The sequence below is a fragment of the Rhododendron vialii genome, chromosome 5a, assembly GCF_030253575.1.
Source record: "Rhododendron vialii isolate Sample 1 chromosome 5a, ASM3025357v1".
NCBI lineage: Eukaryota > Viridiplantae > Streptophyta > Magnoliopsida > Ericales > Ericaceae > Rhododendron > Rhododendron vialii.
This window is the reverse complement of record NC_080561.1, coordinates 6,394,367-6,418,355: the sequence shown is the minus strand read 5'-3', so window position 1 is coordinate 6,418,355 and position 23,989 is coordinate 6,394,367. Positions and strand designations below refer to the sequence as shown.

Here is a 23,989-nt window from a genome sequence, read left to right as displayed (position 1 = left end):
AGCCGCAGCACTGGAAATTTTTGCTTAAGGCTTGAATATCATGAATGATCATTTCCACCTCTTGATTGGTTGCAACCTGGCCATTGAGCATCTTCACCAGCAATTGAGCATCACTTTCCACGAAAATAGACCCTAAACCAAGTTGGAAGCCAAGATGAACACCTTGTCGAATTGCCAGAGCTTCAGCAACTGATGAACTTGCACACCACTGTGAAAAACCCATAGAAGCAGCAACAAAAAGACCTCTAAAATCTCTAACCACAATACCATAGCCTCCTTTCCCCATGTCTTCCTTCCATGAACCGTCCACGTTAATCTTAAAGATCCCATCTGGAGGCCTAATCCACGAATTTGCAGCACCCTCCCCGGATGAAACAATATTTAGAGGGTTCAAAGAGTTTGCAGTCAAAAACTCTTGCAAATGTTCCATTGCCCACTTGCACACCACCCTAGGAAGAGCTAGCTTATGGTCAAACAGAGCCCCATTTCGACACTTCCAGATATACCACATAAGGACCGCAGCAACTGACATACGCCATTCCTTATTGCTTTGATCCTGCCACCACAGTTCCATAGAGCCCCAAAAAGAAGAAAAAGAAGCAATTTGTACTGCCCCCAAACTTACATGCAAAGGCGACAAACGCCACGCTTGAACAGCTAAAGGGCAATTACAAAGAATATGGACAACAGATTCTTGGTTAGAACCACAAACCGGATAGCTAGGATCGTCGATAACCCTCCTCCGCTGTAGACCTTAATGCATACAAAAGTAAGTCAATCGAATGTCGGCAAAACAGTAAGCGAATCATGTTTTTCTTCAGTAAATTAACAGCAAATACAATTTCAAAAATACATAGCAAGAATATTTGATTTGATCAGTGATCTAACGACGCCCGATTGACTTGATTTTTCATCGAATTATTGCCCGCGTCTAACTTTTAACTCTAAATAGTAAACGGTTCAGATTATGTTTTTGGGATTGGGTATGATGTTGTGCACACCGTATTGTGTATATCCGGACAGTCCATCTCGACAATCAATAGTTCGGATTGCTCGGTGTTGGACGTAATCTTAACCGTTCAATGGTCTTAACAATCCTGATCATTGATTACCGAATATGGATGATCAGGATGTGCACAGCACGGTGTGCACTTCTTTTGGAGGGCATGTGCACAGCCCGGGACGGGCGTGGAGCAGCGTGTGGAAGGATGGGGCTAATCCAACGCGGAGAAAAGCGGCAGGATAGGCATTGCAATAGAATATAATAGCCCCTTTCCCATGAATCCCATGACATGTGCACATGTTTTTCAATTTTTTTTTTTCACAAGAGGTGCCCAGGTTATATCTGCTTATGTTAGGACCTTATCCAAAACCAAGGAGGTAATGGTTGTACAAGCAGGGCCGGCCCAAGGTATTAAGGAGTCAAATGATCGAGTGGAGTCCTACATATATTTTCAATTAAAATACAACAACAAAATATTTTTCTATATAATATAATTGTTTTAGTTTACATTTAATATGGTAAATGCTTTGGCTTCAATGGCTGCCATGTGTTTCTCTTTGACACAAGTTTGAAACATAGTAGCAACAATAATATTTTTGGCAAATACGGAAAAAAAAATAATAGTAAATGCTCCGATAGAATTCAAACTCAGTCACTTTCAGCGGGATAGTTTGCATTTTACCACTGAATCACCAATGGAACTTCTTCTATATTGTGAACAAAAAATATATATATTTGTAGTGAAGGGGGCTCTATTTTGCTCAAAATTTGGAGGCCCTAGGCGTGGGCGTGTTGAGCCTTGCCCAAAGGGCCGGCCCTGGCTACAAGTGGCCTCCCATGAGGTTTGGTATAGTGGGCATGAGAGTTAACAAAGCAACTAAAGGACTTATCCTCCAAGAAGTTACATACCCTCCAAAAAGTTACAAGGTCGAACCTCACGAAAGCCAAACGTTTAAAACTTTGGGGTTTCTGGAATGTTTTTTCGATCGTAAACCTTGAGTTTTTCTGGTCGTTAAATTCAAGGTCCCAGAATTAATCAAGGTTTACACAAGCTGACCCAAACATCCGACTAAAATAAATAAATACTCCAGTATTTTGATATCCAAATATGTGATGAGGAGAAACGAGTTCGCATGCACAAGACAGGCGGACAACTGGTGTTTGACCAAACTAAATAAAATACTCCCACTGGCCACTAGTAATGGATTCTCATAACGTTGGAATAAACTTGTGTTTAATTAGTTCAAGATTAATTTAAATAATATCTACTGCGACAAAAAATAATCTCACACTTAAATAGTAGGGAATCTCACATGTAGCTTCTTTCAAGAGAAAAGATGGAGTAAATCTTTCTTTTGAATTCCTTTGCAATTTTCTTATCCACTGGTTATAAAATAATTATTTTGCTTAATTGCATTAAAGATCCTGCATTTCACTCAGGCCTTGTCCTACTAAGGAATAAGTATTTATTTTTTAATAAATAATTATTTTTTGAATTAAATGTGATGCATTGTGAGAGAATGGCATGTCTCGTAAATCGAAAAATAAGTACTTAAAAAATAAGAATCTTAGCAAAACTTAGTCTTATTGTGAAAAATAAGTACGAACAGATACTCGGATGCTGCATAGCATGTACAACACCAACCCGGGTTCCATCAGCCTTCGTTTTTTATCTATATTTTCTTTTTTGGTTAAAATATCATCTGTCTTTTCTTCCGACATTTATTGTAGATTTTGAACCCAAAAAAAATCGATGATAGTATAAGCGAAACACAACATTTAAAGTAATTCAATTTTGGAAGTAAATATGCGAACCACAACAGAATAAACGAGTATTTATTTAATATTATCCACAGAACATTAGAGTTTGTTATTTGAGACTTCAATTACCAAAAAAATTATTTTAACGTAGAAAAGTAAATATTGCTCTTATATGGAGTAATTATCAATGATCTTAAGGCACCGCCACATAAACTTAATTTTAGGATCCATACAGTACTTCTGTGGGGTCCATAACTTCAAATAAATGTGCGATAGAGAATAGTGTTGGAACACCACGTGACGTTGTCCCAAGACCACTAAATAGCAATTATTCCTTTGAATAATCCAATCAAAAGGGTGGGTAAGAAAGAAAAAAAGAACTGGCAAGAAATTTACACAGGGACCTGCTATGCTCCAAGGCAGAGTAGGGTGTTTTTGCCTCCAATACATGTACCGGTCTCGTCCTGATCTCGAAAAATGATCCAAATTTATTGTGTTTGGATGAGTTTTTAGAAGTTTTTGAGAAATTTTGTAGGGTTATGAGTGAAGAAAGAAATGTGAGTAATGATTGGAAGTAGATGTAATGATTGGAGAGAGATAGAGAGAAATGACAATAATGATTGGAGATAATGGTGAGTAGTGATTAGAAGTAAGGGTAATGAATATTTTTTTAGTTGAGAATTTTTTGAAAAAAAAAAAATCCAAACAAAGCAAATTGTAGACCTTAATGCGTACAAAAGTCCTGTAAAAAATAAAGTCAATCAAAAGTTGGCAATCTAGCAAGCAAATCACGTTTTTCTTCAATAAATTAACCGCAAATATAATTTCAAAAATACACAAGAAGAATATCTGATTCCATTAGTGATCTACCGACGCTCGATCGACTTGATTTTTTTCCTAGTTATTGCCTGTTTTTAACTCTAAACAGTAAACGGTTCAAATTATATTTTCAAACTCAAAACGAGACCCGAATTGGAGCTGATCCAAGTAGAGAGAGGGGCGTGGAGCAGCATGTGGAAGGATGGCCAGGGCTAATCTTGGATTGGGAAATTCTGTATTGTGAGGCCCCGCAAGGCACCCTGTAGGGCGCACACGAGCCATCGATCTTGACAATAAATGGTTGAGATATGATTTTTAATTATAACCGCTAAGATCATTTATTATCGGTCATAATTAATTTTTAATGTGGACCGTTGATTAATGAGATCGACGACTGTGTGCTGCCCTATACGTGCACTTCAGCACCCCGGATCCGCTAATCGTACGCGGAGAAAAGAGGCCTTTGGGAGTCACCGAAGGTCATGTTTTCATAGGATAGGCATTGCAATAGAATATAATAGCCCATTTGCCATACCATGAGCACATCTTTTTCCAATTTTTTCCGCCCCGGTTATACTGTATCTATTTATATCAGACCTTATCCAAAACCAAGGAGGTAGCAAGCAGGACCGGCCCAAGGTATTTCGGGGTTCTAGGCCGAATAATCGAGTGGTGCCCTACATATATTTCCAATTAAAAAACAACAATAAAAATACTTATCTATATAATCGTTTTAGTTCACATTTAACATGGTAAATGCTTTGGCTTCAATAGCCACTCTGTATTCTCTTTGACACAAATTTGAAACATAGTAGCAACGCAAGCAGGACCGGCCCAAGGTATTTGGGGATTCTAGCCCAGATGGTCGAGTGGTGCCCTACATATATTTCCAATTAAAAAACAACAATAAAAATACTTATCTACATAATCGTTTTAGTTCACATTTAATAAGGTAAATGCTTTGGCTTCAATGGCCGCTACTCTATGACACGAATTTGAAACATTGTAGCAACAACAATGTTTTTTCGATCGTTAACTTCCAATTGTCATATTAAATGTTAAACATGGTAAGTTTGGTCATATTAAATGTTTGTAAACTTTAGTGATAAGGGGAATTTTATTTGTTTTTTTGGCGAAAAAGTCACGAAACCAACTCGTTTTTAGCAAAAAATAACTCCACTTTTTATATGTGATTTTGATTAAACAATTGAATCAAGTACTTTCTAATCTAATTATCCGGGGTTCTTTTTTTTTTTTTTTATCAACAGGCAATTCATATATTATCATTCAAAAGCCCGAATGCGAGAATTACATCACAATCCAAAAGAGTGAACCAAAACTACCAAAATTGAAGACACAAGCTACCAAATCAAGGACTGACCCTATGCCGGCACATACTGTTGGTTTGTCAATGCCCAAAATCACTTGGGACATCATAGAAAAATCCCTAACCAAACTTGTCATTTACAATTAAGGACTCATTGGCGGGCTATTTGGACAGGCTCAAACTTATGTTTAGGTGGGCTTGGAAACAAAGTGCATGCCCATCCATTGGGTCTGGGCCACGTTGGGCCTCTGTTTACCTTGTACCATGCAGTGAAGGTATGGATTAAACCCGGCCCATCCAGCCCATTTTTTTAGTTTTTCAATTTTAACTCCAAAAGTGCTCGATCCTAATTCTCATTTTTTCAAATATTTCTAATTTTGTTTTAACAAAACAATTTACTACTAGATATCGTATGCGTACAATATTGAAATAACATCAAGCAGCTTAGAATTGAAGCACCAATTTCAAGTAACCACAATTTGGTGCGAAATAAGAAGAAGAGACAGAACATCTAACTTTGGGCTGAAAAGACGATGATATAACCATTGACAAAGCCGTCCTTTTTATTTTATTTTTTGAACAACGAAGAAGTATTTCATTAATCACAAAGGATAAAAATATGAAATCAGCACAGTAGGGGGAAAAAGTATTGAGAGAGCTTCAAAGCCATCGTTCTTATCTCTGTGTATAATAGTACGTCTGTTCGTATGTGTTAGAGAAAATTGAGAAATCTTATAGCTTGAACTCAATCTTCAAATCTCTTAGCCTTGGTGTCCCATTTCGTTTGTTTACCAAGGAAACGTGTATTTTGACTTCCAAAACTTAATTGCCTAGCTTGCTGGTGAAATGGTAGACACGTGAGACTCAAAATCTCGTGCTGTCAAAATAATTTTTAGAATTTTTTTGTGCCATTTAGAAGGTCTTGATGAATAGATTTGAAGGATTCAAAAAAAAAAAAAAGAACTTTCAAAAATTATAAAGGTTAAAATGATACAAGTTTTCTTAGGAAGCAAATAAAATGAGAACGAAAAGAGTACTGAATATGGTTTCTCTAGACGTTAAATAACTTTGCTACGTACACACACCATTTCAAATACATCTTTCAAATATACCAACCGGTAATGTGAGGTCCCACAACATATTTTGATAAAATTTGAGTCATTTATTATGTAGCTCTAGACGTCTAATCATTTGCGCAAAAAACCAGATTGATTGGAGATTAGTAAATATTTGATTCAAATTAACTGAATAACAAGAGAATTTAACGACCCATTGTTCTCAAGGATATTATAAAATTGGTATGTACGATCAACCTGATTAAAGAAATTGTAAAATTTTAGAATTGGTTCTAACGTAAATCAACCTGATTTTTGTCAAGAAAATTTGTATCATTTCAATTTCAAAAATTATAAAGGTTAAAATGATACAAATTTTCAGACTTGTTTGAAAGGGAGTCCTTACCCAAAGGAAGGACCCCTCCAAAAATTGGCATATGCCACTTAGAGCGGCGAGCACACGGTACTCTTTAGTAAAAGGCGAAAGAGTAGTTCGCTTTGTACCGGAAGACATATCACTTGATCGTGTTTTTATAAATGTCCGATTTCATGAAAGGAATTTCATAAAAGAATTGATTAAGACTAGTTTGGATTGTCACTATATGATTGACCTGTTCTGTGGATGGATGGATGGCTCACATTTTGCTGCCAAGAATAAATGAAATGATTATCAAGGAGAAAAGAATTTATGAACTTGTGGACCACCTTAGAAAAGAATTTTCCTCATTCAGTATTCTTAGAGAGCACAAAATTTAAGTGAAACTGCAAAATTTCGGATTTGGTTTGATAGGGAGTCTAATCCAAAGGAAAAGACCCCTCCAAAAACTTCGGTTTGCCACTTTCTGTGGCGAGCGCACCGTAATCTTTAGTAAAAGGCGAAAGAATAGTTCGCTTTGTGCTCTCCGCGTGGCTACGTGATTTTGAACCATCGAGTTGCCTATCTTATGTATGACTTTCATTTCAGAACAAAACTTTCAACTGTCAATGTGGGACGAGGCCAGGTACATCTAACTTCTCCAGAGAACACATCCCTGTCCCAAGTATTTGAACAAAGTCGCTTTAGCAACTCAACTCGAATCGAATCGCTTTGCTTTATTAAATCTTCCCTTTGTTTACTAGTCGCCTATATTAAGGATTTGAGTATCTAATTGCCAATTTATATCTCATCATGGTTTCATAGTAAAGACTGCGGACTTGTTAATAGCTTTCACTCTTTCAATCGTTATGATCTAAGAAAAAGATTCTTGCGTTTAATAAGTCTGTAGAACTTCAGAAATTGCCCTTTCTCTAAAACGGCCATGGCCATGGTTCCGATCGCCTTTCCATTGTTAGGGGTGTAGTAATTTTTACTTTTAATAAGTTCTGTAGAACTTCAGAAATTGACCTTTCTCTAAATGGGCCATGGCCATCGGAATAAACGGGCCATGGCCATGGTTCCGATCGCCTTTCCATTGTTATGGCTATGGCCATGGTTCCGATCGCCTTTCCATTGTTATGGGGTGCACCGCCTCGCCTTTCCATTGTTATGGGGTGCACGACCTTTCCATTGTTATGGCTATGGCCATGGTTCCGATCGCCTTTCCATTGTTATGGGGTGCACTACGGGTGCATATGGGGAGGATGAGTTGATTGCGGAGGGTGGATGATAAGTGGTTTAATGGATTGTCTGCGCGTTAAGATTTTTCTGCCCATCATGAAATAGACCCAAACCACTTCGTATTTATATACGGAATCTAACACTAACATTCTCATTAAATTTGCTCTCTGTATGTATATATATAAAACATAAAGAACATCAATTTGCCATTCAATCAGCGAGAAATTATGACTAAGAATTGTAGGGCTTTACCCCTGACTAGAGGGAGGCCCATCCAGAAATTCTCAGCGGCCAAGGCTGAACCCAGGCCGAAGAGCGGGTTTGGAAATAGTTTTCAACCAGCAATTGACGCGCCTCGGTTATTACCTCGCTAACTACATTATTACCCCAAGCTCGAAGATACTTCTTCATACTAACAATTCTTCAATTTATAGCTAGTCTCCTGGCAAAGCACACCTAAATAGCCGATGTGGGAGTCCATTTGTTCCTTTGGCTTCTTAAACTTTGGTAAATCCCTCAAGTTTCATTACCATATTAGTATCAAATCTCCAAGAAATAGACAAAGTTGGACCACGTTTCAAACTATACCACTTTTCAAGTTTGATGCTGCGATTAGAAGATATTGAAACAAAATCAGTATATTCTCTTGTAATTTAGCAGAACGGCCCCGTTGTGTAATCTCTTTCCTCTCTGTCATCTGTTTTAAGGAAGAAGAACCACTCGAACGCTTACTTTGGACCCTCTTGTATAGCAAATTCCCAAAAAAAAAGAAGATGAAAACAGCAAAAAAAATCAGTTTCTTAGCCATACGTTGCAAGAATCGGATGGTACATAAATTATGGGTAGCACCCGTATAGCATTCTACGCATTTTTAGATCCATATTGACAGTACATAAATTATGGGTAGTGCCGGTACAAAAATCGATACGTAGCGGCCGGTTCTTAGATCCATATTGACAATATCTACGCATTCTCTTCCTAAGAATCGTAGAGAACACGAAATCCATCACGCTCTTGTCGCTATTTTTCGTGAGGAGGCGCGACAGTGGCATTTGGAGGTAGGTATCCGGTGGGATCTTCTTTAAAGATTTTACGGTGAATTAGAAACCTCATGATGTGGTGGTGGAGGGCGGAGGGGGAGCACCCGAGGGCGGAGGAAAGATCGGGGAGTGTCGTGGGGCCGTCATGGGTTTCCAGGGCATCAGGTATGCCGAGCTGAATAGCACACTTTACCACAGCCATATCGACAAAAACCCAAATACATACTTCCATATACCCACTTGGGCCTAGGCTGCTTCTTCCTCTCTACTGTTTCTCTTTCCATCTCTCTAAAATGAAAACACGCTCACACAGAGTACTAACAGCTTCAATTATATATAGATAGATAGAGAAAGAACTTTAACTGCAGAATACAGAACCATTGTTGAGATTTGAGAGGTCACAAAACAGAATGGAGTGAAAATTTCAGACTTGGTTTGTAAGGGAGTCCTAACGTAAGGAAGGACCACTCCAAAAATAGGCGTATGCCACTAAATGCGGCAAGCACACGGTATTCTTTAGTAAAAGGCGAAAGAATAGTTCGCTTTGTGCTCACTGCGTGGCTGCGTGATTTTGAGCAATTGGGTTGCCTATCTTTATGTATCACTTTCATTTAAGAACAAAACTTTCGAGAGCCGATGTGGGACTTGAGTTATATCCAACTTCTCCACAGAACACATCCGACGTCCCCTGTCCAAAGTTTTTGATGCTTTTGATTGCTCTGTCTAAGATTTCTGATTAATCCAAGATTTCTGATCTAATCGTGTCACTTAATTGCTCATGGATCGATAAAAACTTTGCAATTTTCTGAGCTAAACCTGGGCTTTAAATCTTTTTCAGATATGATTGTCACTTACGGCGAGTTTGACACACAGGAATTGTAGGGATTTATCCTTGACTAACCAACCTATCAAATACTCAAATTGGATTGGCAGGCCATGGTTTTCGACTAGGAATTTCAGAGGAAACGAATTTCACAAAAGGAAGTTCAAACCAACAAATAGAATCCAATCGATTGAGGAAAAAAAAATGGGATTAGTAAAAGGGGGTTCAAACCAACAAAATGTGTTCATGATATTAATTGGCTCCCTTTTAAGAGGTAATATTAGTTCAGCTTTATTGATGGGTTTAATTGAAAATTGAAAGAATTAACTGAATCAAGTACAAAGGCACATTTGAATTACGTAAAGTTGCAAAATTATATCTGTATATGAAAGTTGTAGGTTCTGCCATCAAAAACAAAGTTGAATTCATTTGCTCGCCAAAATTTGGACTAGATTTGGGTGGGGTGCGCCAAGTCAAGACAGTAGTGCAAAGCCAAAACGACGCGCGAAGAACCGCAGCAGCAAGCTACTGTAATGGATCCTCCCCCTCAAAAAATTAATTTAATATCGTGTGAGCCGATGGCCCACGTATCAGATATTAAACTGATAAGAACAGATACTACACTTGATCTTAGCCAAAAGGCCGAGAAAGGTATGATTTGGAAATTGGATGGGCTGTCTGTTTTATACCAACTTAGCACTCATCTTTCTCTCTCATACTCGATGTGGGGCTAGTTGCGAGGCTTTGTCTCCGATCCTTGCTTCCTATGAAGCTGCCTCTGGCCAAAAGATCAACAAAGACAAATCCTCAATGTTCTTCAGTCCCAATATTCCAGTCCAGGCTCGGAATCTTTTATCAGCAACAGTGGGCATATCGATGGAGGTGTACGGTGCAAAATATTTGGGGTTACCAGGATTCCTTGGTCGCTCCAAGCGTGATCTATTTCAATATATCAAGGATAGAACTACAAAGTGGCTGCGGAGCTACAAGGAATCCAGGATTAATCATGCAGGGCGTGAGGTTTTGTTAAAATCAGTTCTTTTGTCGCATCCAAATTATGCTATGTCCTGTTTTCGGTTGCCTAAAACTCTTTTGCAGCAAATTTCATCCGAAATTGCAAGATTCTGGTGGGGTTCTAAGGAAGGGGAACGGAAAATTCATTGGATTAAGTGGGAAAAACTGAGCAGGTGTAAAGGTGATGGTGGATTGGGACTGCGTGATTTGGAGACTTTTAATCAAGCTTTATTAGCTAAACAAGGCTGGAAACTAATTTCTGGTACATCTTCTCTATTTAGACAGATCTTTAAGGGAAGGTATTTTCCTCGTACATCATTCTGGCATGCCAACGCTAGTAGCCAATCCTCATGGGCTTGGAAGAGCATAGTCTGGGCCCGAGAACTAATTGACAAGGGATGGATGTGGCAAGTCCGATCTGGGAAAGATATACGTGTTTGGGAAGACCCTTGGTTGTCCAAGAATACTGATTTCAGAATTAATGGAACCACACCCAGAAGAGAGGACATTAAGAAAGTTGTTGATCTTATTGATTCTGATACGAAGTCCTGGAAGATTTCTCTAATCCGTGAGACCTTCAATCAAGAGGATGCAGATGCGATTCTCTCTATTCCTATCAGTTATACCAGCCAAAGAGATCGTAAAATTTGGCACCCATCCCCGAATGGGACCTTCTCAGTCAAGTCGGCTTACCGTCTAGCGAAGGAAAGTTCAAGTTCTCATCGCAACTTTCAGGAAGGCCAAACAAGCTCCTCAAGCGTCTCACCAACAGTGTGGAAGAAGCTATGGAGACTTTCAATCCATCCGAAGGTGAAGATATTTATCTGGAAATGTTTTAATAATGCGGTGGCAACAAATTCAGCATTGGTATCACGTAAAGTCAAAGCTGACCCAGTTTGCACTTGTTGTGGTAAAGCAGACGAATCAATCGCACATATTCTTTTTCAGTGTGAGGCTGCAATCAAAGTCTGGATCCACTTTCCATTTCGGCTAAGACCTGAAGAACTGCTCGATTGTAGACACATGGTTGATTGGTGGGAATACATCTATGATCGTATAACACAGAGTCGTTTGCCCTCTCCCTTCCTAGGTATGGCTTTACTTTATTGTTGGTGGATATGGCGAGCAAGGAATGATTTTATTTTCAATGGAATAGTATGGGCAACGGATGCTGTTAGTAGGAAAGCGCAAGGTGATTTTTACGAGTTTCAGGATGCTAACACTAAGGTCCCCCATCCCCCATTGAATTCCTCTTTGACGGGGACCTTGGTGTGGCAGCGACCCGAAATGAATGTGCTGAAGATAATCGTCGATGCGGCGGTTTGCAGGAGCTCAAATTCTATTGGCACAGGGGCAGTGGCTCGAAGGGATAATGGTCAAGTTATTGGTATTTTTCTAGCTATTCATGAGGGGATCAACTCTTCCAGAATTGCTGAAGCTTTTGCCATTCGCAATGGGTTAAAACTGGGGATTGCTCTAAAGTATCCTAAGGTGCATATTGAATCGGACGCGGAGGCGATTGTGAGGAGTTACAGTGATGATCAAAATCCTCCCTCCGATATAGCAGTAGTTATCCATGATTGTTTAGTCTTGAAGAATTCTTTCACTTCCTATGTTTTTGGCTTTGTTAAATGTGAATGTAATAGGGCTGCGCACTGTTGTGCTCAAAAAGCCCTTTCCAATGGCATGTCCAGTCTGTAGACATCCATTTTACCCCCATGGGGTTCTCATCTCTCTGATGTTTAGGCTTTGCCTATCAAATGAATAACAATTTTCTCACCTTTTACCAAAAAAAAGAAGTAATGCATTGCTTTAGTAACTTTTGTTCATGATTATTGATTACGATAGTTTTGTTTGTATATTTTATGAAAAGGCTACCAACTTTAATGTGGATTATTGAATATGTTACTTTTTCCTTGCTTTTAATGAAGAAAGTTCATATTGTCGTATCATATTGTTACGAATTTGTTTTTTCTGTTTGTGTTTTCATTGTGTCCATGTACTGCTTATTCCTAGTGGAGAGAGATGAGGGGACCCAAATTGTCAAAGACCCCGAATCCCCATTCCACTAAACCTTCTTAAAAAATAAGTGTTTATATTTAATTTTTTAACTTAAAAATAACGTGCTTACAAAAATAAATTTTTTTTTTGCATCATTTAAAAGATCTCATCGAGATCTTTCAAACAAGATCAATATTGCATATTTTTATATTTCAGTAATTCCATCATTTTTAAGCTTGAAAATTGTAAAAAAAAAAAAAATTACTTATTTGAAAATAAGTACCTTTTTGAGTTTCTAGAATGGAAATGTGAAATTTTTTATAACTTACATTTTGTTTAATAATGTTAAATTTGTCCCACATCGCTCATCTAAGTTACCCATATAATCTACTCCACCCATTGCGAATTGGCTTTAGGTTGGAAGGCCTTTAAGAAATCTAACATGGTATCAGAGTTAGGTCTTGGGTGACCTCACCTCTCATGTGAAAGTCTCTGTCATCTCTGTTGTCCAAGTCAATTGCTCAGCTCTTGGTCTCCTAGTGTCACCTCCACATGCATCCGGGCTTGGTTAATATATTATAGAGGCTATTTCACTTATTACCAATTGGCTTTAGGTTGAAACCCTCTAAGAAATCTAACAAATACTCCCTCCGTCCCTTTTTAAGTGTCCTGCTTCGTAACTCCAACTTATTAAAAAGACATCATTATTACACCTTTCACATCAACTTTTTCCTCCACTTTTCCTACTTACCCATCATCATTACACTTTTACTCACTAACTTTTCAAAATAAAATCTACTTTTAGGGACAAAATAGACAATACACCAACTTTTACCTCCCTAACTTTACAAAATGGACATTTATTAAGGGACAGCCCAAAATAAAATACTGGACACAAAAAAGGGGACGGAGGGAGTAACACCTAATCTATACACGTTTAAAGAAAACACAAGAAAATGATATCAGTGTACGAAGGGGGGCATCGGATGCTAGATAGTGCAATTTTAAACAAATAAGAAGTCAAAAAAAAAAGTTTGATTAAGTTTTTTTTTTTCTCAATAACAATAATGCCATGAAAACCACACCTAGCGACCATATCCATATTCAATATACCATGTGATCAGTTGTCATTAATACATTAGTAGAATGGGCTGCATGAGTGACGACTCGCATAACATCTAAACAATAATCACTAGATAAAAAATCACACGGAATAACTCTAAGAAAAAGAAATAAAATAAAATAAAAACAATTTTGCTATGGATACTACACATTTGTACTGAAGGTGTACAACACGCTGAGGTGGTAGGGTGGGGCTCACCCAAAATTATCAAAATGAACTCAAAACAAAACCCGGGAAATTAGAGAGATTAAAAGGAACTCAAACTTTTTCCAAAATCCTATGAAAACCCACCCCAAACTCCATTGATGCCGACAAATCCCCTAAAGCGCCATTATCGGCGAACGGCGCCTCCGAGGTCGAGCAAAAAATTGGTATGTGCCTGTCAAACATACAATCACATTCATTTTGACAAGTCACTAAAGTTCTCAACCAAGCTATACAAACATTGTCCGCAACCACACCATAGTCCAGATTCTCCATTGAATGTTTCACATAGGTTGAGATTTGCTTGATCATCTCTGCCATTTGAGTAACAGAGTGTTGTTCGCCGTCGAAATGAGCTTTCTTCTGATGAAGCACAAACCCCATAAACAAGAAAAATTCATGGTCGGAAGCCCATATCAAGAAAAAAAAATTGAGTTCGGATTTTACAGAGCAAAAAAATTTAAGATCTAGGATTTTAATTTTAAGATCAAACCCACCACCCTCTCCTCCCCCTCCACAGCCGCAACTTTCCACTCCAGCTCGTCGCGTTCTCCTCCTACACAGCACATCGACCCCCAAAAGCCCATTTAACAACCTCTAACCTCTCCTCAACCAATAGCCCCCTTTTGCATCCCAAACCTCATGAGAGAGAGAGAGACGTACCAATTTTTTGCTTGACCTTGGAGGCGCCGGTCGCCGTTAATGGCAGTTTGGGGGATTTGTCGGCGTCGATGAGTTTGGGGTAGGTTTTCAGAGTTGGAATTTGAAAAAAAGACGGGTTCCTTTTTCTCTCTCTAATTTTCAGGATGTTGTTTTGAGTTCATTTTGAACTTTTGGGTGGCCCCCCTTCCACCTTATCGTGTTGTACACCTTTCGGTACAAATGTGTAGTACCCATAGCAAAATTGAAAAAAAAAAAAAAAAAAGGGTATAAGAAAGAACCGTCAATGAAACGTCGATCAATAGAACAAAAGCTACTGAGTTCAGATGAAAAAAGCAGATGGGAAATGGCCACAATTATAAATGTAAACACGTATTAGCTCATGTATAACTGTAAAAACCATGTCCCCCTTTGCGTCAGTTACGTCCCCGCCTGAGGACTGAAAGGAATCCGCCGGATGATTTCTCTTTGCGTCGGTCATCTCCCTCATCTTCAACCTGTTCCATGTACATCATCTGTTACCTTACATGTTTGGCCTAGATATATAGGAAATCTTTAAGCATGTTTGATTAGTGAGAACTGAGAACCAGTTGGGAAAACTGCATATAGAGATTATGCAATTGGGAAAAACCAAAAAGCAGAAGCTTGCTCGGTGCTTCAATCCTTCAATTCGGCCCCATGTTTCCGAATGGATCTCTTAGTTGTTGAGAAGGTTGCCTAGAAGCGGGTTTTACAACCCTCTCTCTCTCTCTTGATCGAGACAACAAAAACTCAACTACCAATCAAATTATGACCTCCCACCTTCTTCAATCAATAACCTCTCTTATTAGTACACACACCATTGGCTTCTCTTAATGCAACCAAGTTTACCTCACGTGGTAAGAAATGTGTATAAAAGCTATGCAAGAAAGTTGGTACAATTATTCACAAAATAGAACTAGAGGTTACCTCCTTTGCAATTTGCTGCAGGATTTCTGTTATTTCAGAAAAGTCGGGTCTTGAAGTTGGATCTTGCTGCCAGCATTTCCGAAGCAGCTCAGCAAGTTTTGGATGAGCGTTCTTTGGAATGGTAGGCCGTAAACCCTGAAACCCAGGCAATGACAGTCGCTTGGTTTCTCGTTACAGAAGACTAAGTTGAAAGTAAAAAATGTGGTGAAAGCTACATGCCTACATGTAACCACTAACCAGTAACGACTAACAAGCCAACAATGGTAGGGAAATAGATATTTACCTGTTGAACTACTCCAACGGCAGCTTGTAAAGGGGTTAAATACTCGTATGGAATCTGAAAAGTCAAATGCGAACGCCTATTACGGTACAGAAACAACTGTAGCAAATTGATATTTTTTTTTTTAAATCAGCACAAATTGATTGGTTGTCACCACAAAATGTTACCTTTCCAGTTAACAACTCCCACATTACAATTCCATAGCTAAAAATATCAGCCTTGTGGTCATAACTCTTGTGCTCTATAACCTTTAACGCAGAAGAAATATCAGAAGCAAATAATGAAGTCAACCTCCATTAGAAGATGCATAACAATTGTCACCAAGAACTAGCACCTTTTTCTCGGTGTTAGTTAAATAAAAGCTGAATAGTATCAAAATGGAGCTTCTAAACAATCAGCTTTGTTTTTTTGATAGGCAAAACAATCAGTTCTGTTAAGCTTATTTGAGTTGCTTTTGATCTGTAAGCCAAAAGCAGAATCTGAGGCATCACGAGCAATAAGTGGTCGCAACACGGCTTAAGCGGCAAGTGTTCACTATTGACTAAATTTTTTCATGCTGAACTGACTGAAGTACTGAACACTCACGAAAACCACATCATATAGCACTCTGCTACCATGGTCAAGTATGTCTTTGTTGTTCCTCATATCATCTTTTATCCTATAGGGCATCATATCTGGCTTAGAACAAGATTTCATTCAAAATACAAATACCTCAGGAGCCATCCATCTATATGTCCCGGTTTCTGCCGTCATAACTCCAGATTGAGCTTTTACTCTAGCAACTCCAAAATCAGCCACCTTAACAACCTGTAACACAATATTATACAGAGTGTTTTTTAGACATTGCTTGGACTTAGTCTTTTAATCATACTGAATTTCAATGCCTTGTAAATACCATATCAATGGAACTGATAAAGACTTTTGGGGATTAGACAAAGCAGAAAGAATCTCGGATTTCATTGAATTCAACTGTTGCCAATATAAAGAAAGTGTCCGCAACTGATAGCTCTTCAAAAAAAATTGATAGATGACATGAGAAGAGATGATTCAAGCTGAGATTTTATGATAGTAACTACTATGCTGATGCATATCTGTCTACAAAGTGACAACACACTAGAAGCTCACATTGGGTTGGGTGAACGAAGTGAAAATTTTTGCGCATTGTCAATGCTTCAAAATAGGAATGAGTTCCCTGGCGAACTGAAATTACGATATAAAAATAAAAAAACAAGTTTCGCAGTATCAAGAATACAATAAAGAAACCATCTCACATCATGCTCATCCATCAGAAGATTGGCAGCCTTCAAGTCTCTATGAATTATATTGTTCTGGTGCAAGTAGTCCATGCCCTTTGAGATATCGATTGCTACTCTTAATAAAGATGGTAGCTTAAAAGTACCCTTTCGTTTGTGGAGATAGTCATACACACTTCCACCAGACATAAATTCTGGAGTTGTGAAGATAAAACACAAAAACTGTGAATAGTTAGAATAAGAAAATGCTCCAAAAGAAGACGACGAAAAACTCCAACTACAAAATGCATTCCCCTAGACATACATGGAGACACACGATTATACCTGTAACAATGCATAAGCTTGGAGATTGGGTACATGCACCAATGAATTGTACAACATTCCTGTGCCGAACTTTCCTGCAAGTGTCAAAAAGAGGAGCAAGTTAGAAGACCTAAAGTAAACATTTTTAAATTAGATCATTGCATTATCTGTTTTCTACTATAACATTTCCCTCATCACAGTGAAAAAGATGATAACTCACTATACTGAAATCAATATTTGGGAAAAAAAAAGAAAAGGAATAACAAGAAAAGCGTAAGAAAGCGTAATTATTGCTGCTAGAAGCTTCAGGAATGATCACATTCATCATGTGTCATTAATGGGATTGTAGTAGTTCAGCAAAAGGGGTGCACCATATATGCAAAATAACTACACATATAATGATATAAACTCAATCGAAAAGTAATGATTTGACAAACCTCAAAATAAATACTTCTTGAGCAAAATCCTTCCGGCAGTCTGCATTTATTTGGTCAGGCTTCAGGATTTTGATAGCTACTTCCTGATTGCAGTAAGTACCTTTGTATCTGCATCAATAATAAGATGGGCCCTAATAAGATTTAGTTGTTTTGATAGGTAAGTTTAGAAAACTAGGACTCATGCCTCTTTTGGGTGAATTTGCTGCCCTAGTGTGTGCATCCGAACAGAACATCAAAAAGGATTTAGTTATTGAAGACCTTGCGCAATCAGAAGATTCAGAAGACGTGTCGAAGATAAGCTAAACTTACAGATCGCCATATGTCCCAGAAGCAACTTGTTTCCCGAATTTAAGAAGTCGAGGATCAATTTCCCACACGTCAGTCCCATCATTAGGAATTTTCAAATGATCAATTTCACGTGGAATAACTATTTGCTCCTGCTTATCGATATGAGCATTCAAAAGACGCTTTGGCAAATACCGGTTCTGCATAACAACTCAAAATGTTAAGAATCAACTCAACAAGTTTAAGTTGAGAATCAATTCATAACGGACAATCGAAAACTGCAATGGGGAAGGAAATCACGTTAAACATAAAAACAAAGTAAAGACTGCAGGAATTTTGACATAATTCAAGCAAAATATGCATAGGAAAAAGTTGCGTTAATTCGATGTTGTTCTAGTAGCAATACACAAGTCATCACTTAAGCATATACCAAAATTCTCAAAGTTTCTTACGTCACCAAAAGGAACATCACAAGAACACAATTTTAGAGAAAATGATTACACATTAGACGAACAAAGAGTTGGATCTTCTGTTAAAAATGACTGTTCATGTAAACTTGTATTCCACTACCCCAACAATAAATACTTAAAAATTACAAACAGTAAAATCGTGAGATGATGCACTGAAGTATATCTTGCCCCATGTAAGATTACAATTGTAATAATGCGCATTTGAGGATCTCATTCCAACTTCAGTTCAGTAAATGATAAGTATATCAATCACAGTGGAATGTCTGCACAAATGAATTGCAAGAAAACCTCACCGACCCAATGCTTTATTTTACTAGGGCATTTTAATAGAGAAAGTCTCAAGGAGCTAACAAATGAATGCAAGTCATAGTCTAAAGATAAGCCCGATATAAACATCTTAAACATCAATTCGGTTATTCTCTTTAGTTTAGAAAAGGGAAGTTCTGAGAAGTTCAAAACTATGCCTTCTAGGTACCAATATTGGAACAAGGAGTAACCGAATCCCAAGTCGATGAAGTTTAAGACCCAAGAGTCGAGAAACTGCAACCTTAATCCTCAAATGTCACAACCACATAAAACAACCAAAATATCACAAATAGCAAAACCACCATGCTAATGCCTTCCAACACAACAAGAAGGATTTGAATCTCATAGACAAAACATTGCGACAAAAATTAGTGGGGAATACCTCTATCTTCAACAATTCCTTCTTTACTACTGTGCGGAGCTGCTCAATTTCCTAAATCAACGAAACAATGGATCAAAAAAATTTCCTACCAAGTCGAAAGAGGAAAAATGGGTTAAGAAATATTGAAGCATAGGCATGATAATATAAAGATAATTCAAAGAGCCTCAGTTTTATTTGAATTTCAGATTAACTAATCTGAAATATTAAAAATGTAGCGAAAATTCCAAATAATTCCTATATCAACTAATTAAAAATGTAGAGAAATGCAATTTTAAGAGGAAAAAAAAACTCTTAACACATAAGGAACAATTATGGCAGTCTTACGCGGGCAAAAATGCATAATGAAGATCTGAATTGCTTTTTGAAAGAAAATTGATGGATGCCACGAGTCAACAAGAAAGTAAAACTTGAAAAGCTACTATACCCGAGGTAACTTTACCACAAGGGCATAAGCACCCCACCTACATATTTGGAAGGAACTGTATGAAAAAAATTACCTCATAAGGCCAACCATCAACGACAAAGACATCCAAGGAGTACCCGTCTGTTGTAGAAAAAGCATGGGCTTCCTGGATGTTCAGTCCAACCTCAGCTAGCAAGGTTGTCAACTGCATATTTTATGTGGTATAAACATCAAAATATAGCCAAAACTCAAAAGGGGTCTTCTTTTGCAAGAATGTACTTCATTTCTTTCGTGCATAAGCTTCGAATTTAAAATATTTGTGATGGTCCAAATTTACTACTTCAAGATTTTAAGAGCATGCATTTCTCTCCAACAATGGTAAAGCTACAAGCTTCTATGAGAATATAAACCAGCGACTATATACGACAGTTCTAGGGTTGAATGTAATCTCATTTCTTTCAAGCAATAAAGTCAAACACCATTAAACATAAAATTATAGAGTATTCAACTATCCTCATTTGGGAATAACAATTTATCATAACCAATACAGAATGCATGCTCTCTTGAGTCTTGTTCCTAATAGTGAGAATGTGAACCTACCAATTAAAAAATTCTAATGATGATAACGGTAATCAAGATGATGATGAAAGTGATGATCAAGAGCGACTGGATTATTTTCCCATGGAACATAACTGGGTGGAAAGACTTGGTCTAAGCCACATCTTCTTCCCCATTTCCTGACTATAAATGATTATGGTGATCAATATTTGTAAAAGCATCTGGGATCAATATGGGCTTTTGACTTAATTTCTACAGAATCAAATAAGGATTTAATAACTATATTAACATAAGCAAACACACTACCTACCTGACTGAGGACCTTTGGCTTGTCATCTGTTGAAAACGTGATTTCATGCATGGGTCTGTATAATTGTCAATCACAAAAGCACATAAGGTACATAATGCAAAACAGTAACATCACGAATCACTAAAAATAGAAAGGATATACATTTGCAGATAGCTTTGTAGTAATGAATTAAAAAATCTACCACTGATATACTAGTGTATACGTTCACAATTAATCGGATTTGCAATTAGATTATCAGTCGCTTCCTAATCATGTATTCCATTATTCAGATTGCATATGTTTTGTGCTTTCAATGATTTTGAATGATGAAAAGGTTCATGTTTCCTTGTCCCCTTGGCCATGAGATTATTATACTTGAGCAATTGAATGATTGATGACTGGGAGATAAGATCTCATTCTTTGAAAATTAGTGGCTATCTTATGAACAAATGAGTGAGGATATAATGCTAGGAACCACACTCCCCGTAAACGACTCTATAAAATAAAGTTTGTAATTCCTTCCTAAGAATAACACTAATAGGCAAAAGCAGATAATGAAAAACATGCAAGGAAATGTAAATGCAACCTCTTTTTTGTTCCACAAAAATTCACGTTCACAAATGCTTTGAACTTCTATAGAGCCATTAAAGATGTTCTAGGCATAAGCTGACCATGATAAATGTTCTATCAACAAGGAATACTGACAGAAAAGTAAGACGTTAATTGAATCTTCGCATTATGTACCGAGAATATTGAAGACCGCGAACAGTACTGTCCCCATCTTCTAGTGCAAGTGCTATGAGATTTGGAGATGAACCAAAAGCAGGTGGTGGATGAATGCTAACATATTGAAAACGTATAGATCTTAGCATAATCTATAAGAGTTAACGAGTAGAACAATGGATTGAATAACAAAACCAATTCCATTCATAAACAACTCACACAAGCTACAGAACCTACGTGCAGCAAAAACAAAGCAAACTTGTAATCTATTTACTTAGAAATTAGACCTTTGGGGACCTCGATTCCGTAGAGAACTTGGACGAGTAGAATCATCAGTATTTCCGTCAACGGTTATGGGTGGAACCTGCATGAGAGAGCATTTGCCAAAATGAATTGCATAAATCAATTTAGATGGACTACGCCAATTTTGATAAGTGCATCGTGATGGGAGGTGAGTTATTTCACACAAATAACGAAAAAATGATTTCCATAATATTCAAAACAATAAACATTACACATAACTCACAACCTCCCCCTCTTTCCCAGTTCACTTTGGTCTCTCACTCCCACACCCAACACTACACCACACACACATATAGCAAATACATTATATAATATATACATCATAAACTCCAGACTCCCAACCAATCTCTTCCAGTTGCAAAACCCCCCGACCACTTCTCTTAATTCTGTCTTCCCCACTCACTCAATTTGCACCCTAACCTTACCTCACACGACCCCACAAATTAAGCTTACAATTACAACACAACACTCAGACGGGAATTTAGCAACAAAGGAGGTCCCATACCGTGAAGGCAAATGAAGAAATTGGAGGGAACAAACTGAAAAACATAAGAAAATCGCTTGTGTTATACATTATTCATCAGTCATCTTGAAGGATCAGCAAAATGAAATTATACCAAAGGCCAAGCAAATCAGTCCTGAATCCGCGTCGTAGAGTATAGGGGAAAACTCAAACGGCACATGGAGTCTGGCACTATACCATTGAATGAAATAGATGTCTTTGATTGGATCTTGTTTATGAGACTATTATGTAATGACTTCCACATGTGAGAACTTTGTACATCTATCTTTTAGTTACAGTTACTCGAATAAAGCCCATAGATTTGAGTTTTTCTAAATGGCTATCCTAACAAAAATGTTTGGAGCCGCTACTGCCGAGGACTAGTCTCAATGGAATTGAGATCTTCATTGTCAATGAAGCAATTCAATCATGCTGCCAAAGCAAATAGACTTACCTGCACTAGCCGAATTTCAAACGCAGGTCTATTAAGAGGATCATGAGCCAGTTGCAATAGACGCTTATGCATCAGAACATCTTCCGCCCTCTCCACATTCACATCAAGTGCATAACTGCAATGCACAAGATCAAAATCCACATCAAAATGTCAAATACTTTCACCAATATCATTATACTGAATAATTAACTCATTCCAGCAGCCACAATATTCAGTGTCCATGATACAGTAGTAAAATGTGTGTTGCAATGGGAGCTTATGTAAAAGCTACTAATTGAAATCAAAAGTCAAAAAGCAGCAAATTGGAGCTTCTCAAAAATCAACTTTTATAAATCCTTGGTTGATAAGCCGTGACAAAGCTCAGCTTCCTAGACAAAAAAATGTCGTGAGATGCAACCATTGATACATGAAATGAAAGAACTAGCGCTAAAAAAAGAACCAAGCTACTCGAGTTCGAGCTCATGTTCGCTCGTTAAAAGCCCGTTCAAGATTACTTTATTGAATAAACAACCAAGCTTCAACATTTTCCGAAATTCGCTAACCTTTCAAGCCAAACTTGAGCAAATTACTACTCGACCCATTCAACTTATGATTTTCAAAAAGATCCGAGCTACTCGCGATCTGCTTAATTAAAGATCGTTTGAGATCGGATAACCTAATAAACAAAAATTCACAGTTGAACATAATTTTGAAGCTCGTTAAATCTTCCAAACCAAACTTAAGCAAGTTATACTCGACTCATTCAACTTATTGAAAAATCGACTCATGCAACTTATGATTTTCAAAAAAATCCAGGCTACTCGCGATCTGCTTAACTAAAGATCGTGTGATATCGGATAGCCTCATAAACAAGAATTCAGCGTGAAGCTCGTTAAATTTGAGAAAACATCAACTGTTCGGCTCGCTCGGAAATACACCGATAAATAGAACCAGCCGATACGCATGCGATCTCCTGTCTCACTGTATATCTAGGTGTAATGGCATCGGAAGGCTAAAATCCTTTACCTATCAACCGATAGGCTACATACCGGCCGATATTTATTTAAAACATTGATACACACATCTAACTTACAAAAGTATGCGTAAAAGTAAACATATGTATGTATCGCGAGGGTACCGAGTGGGGAGACGATTGAAGTGAGCCCAAAGTTGATCGTCGAAGCCAGGCTGTTCAACCTCCTCGACATTCGGCGATTCTTTCAGCCTGCGGAGTACCTCGTTGTAAACCTCGCGCTTCGTCATCTGCTGCCGGGAGTTCGCCGCCGGCGACGGTTCCGCCACTGCCATTGGTTGGATATATGTGTATATGTGCGGATCCGGGTGTTAGTGTCCTGACTCAAACCAGTAGTACAATACTGTGAGTAAACAATTAATGCTGATGAAACCGAGTAGATTTAGGATATGCCCCGCTGGATTTAAACTTGAACGAATATACTTTTGTTCACCCAAAAAAGAAAAAAAAAGGACCTCGAAAGCATATACTTTTGTTCACCCAAAAATGGAAAAAAGGACCTCGAAAGGGCACATTCTTAATCACTAACAAAAGGCTCTTCCAATCGGTAGGAATGGTTAATGGGTTCTAATCCAATTGGCATTTCTTGATCTTCATGTGGAAGGTTAGGGTTTGATCTCCATCGTGGATGTTTGGAATTCAAAGCTATAAATA

At 37.9% G+C, this 23,989-nt stretch overlaps 1 protein-coding gene and 5 non-coding genes across 6 annotated transcripts; all 6 read right to left on the bottom strand.

The window, feature by feature from the left end:
- Positions 1–6,363: 6,363 nt before the first annotated feature.
- On the bottom strand, positions 6,364–6,477 carry LOC131328079 (U5 spliceosomal RNA). Its single transcript, XR_009200364.1, has one exon. It is a non-coding gene; the product is annotated as a U5 spliceosomal RNA (small nuclear RNA).
- A 283-nt stretch (positions 6,478–6,760) lies between these two features.
- On the bottom strand, positions 6,761–6,877 carry LOC131328078 (U5 spliceosomal RNA). The gene has a single exon (XR_009200363.1). It is a non-coding gene; the product is annotated as a U5 spliceosomal RNA (small nuclear RNA).
- Positions 6,878–7,806: 929 nt separating this feature from the next.
- On the bottom strand, positions 7,807–7,963 carry LOC131328225 (U4 spliceosomal RNA). Its single transcript, XR_009200490.1, has one exon. It is a non-coding gene; the product is annotated as a U4 spliceosomal RNA (small nuclear RNA).
- Positions 7,964–9,046: 1,083 nt separating this feature from the next.
- On the bottom strand, positions 9,047–9,165 carry LOC131328072 (U5 spliceosomal RNA). The gene has a single exon (XR_009200358.1). It is a non-coding gene; the product is annotated as a U5 spliceosomal RNA (small nuclear RNA).
- A 718-nt stretch (positions 9,166–9,883) lies between these two features.
- On the bottom strand, positions 9,884–10,080 carry LOC131328208 (U2 spliceosomal RNA). The gene has a single exon (XR_009200478.1). It is a non-coding gene; the product is annotated as a U2 spliceosomal RNA (small nuclear RNA).
- A 3,935-nt stretch (positions 10,081–14,015) lies between these two features.
- LOC131325579 (serine/threonine-protein kinase STY46-like) lies at positions 14,016–23,633 on the bottom strand. The gene is made up of 17 exons (XM_058357903.1): positions 23,441–23,633; positions 22,324–22,438; positions 21,352–21,428; positions 21,086–21,181; positions 20,363–20,417; positions 19,589–19,699; positions 19,092–19,142; positions 17,958–18,133; positions 17,649–17,756; positions 17,233–17,306; positions 16,927–17,102; positions 16,367–16,462; positions 15,823–15,903; positions 15,659–15,712; positions 15,376–15,510; positions 14,431–14,924; positions 14,016–14,130 (listed from the first exon to the last, which is right to left on the bottom strand). Exons 1-16 carry the CDS (start codon positions 23,608–23,610, stop codon positions 14,844–14,846), a joined length of 1,656 nt encoding a protein of 551 aa, XP_058213886.1. The 5' UTR covers positions 23,611–23,633; the 3' UTR covers positions 14,016–14,130; positions 14,431–14,843.
- Positions 23,634–23,989: the final 356 nt, after the last annotated feature.

Bases quoted from the DNA above. Each gene is read 5' to 3' on its own strand.
- LOC131325579 (XM_058357903.1), bottom strand. From the start codon at position 23,610: ATGGCAGTGGCGGAACCGTCGCCGGCGGCGAACTCCCGGCAGCAGATG. The intron at 18,134-19,091 runs GTATTCCCCACT...GTTGTTATGCAG, and splicing joins AGGAATTGTTGAAGATAGAG to AACCGGTATTTGCCAAAGCG. The intron at 15,904-16,366 runs GTATTTGTATTT...TCTGCGTTAAAG, and splicing joins ATAGATGGATGGCTCCTGAG to GTTATAGAGCACAAGAGTTA.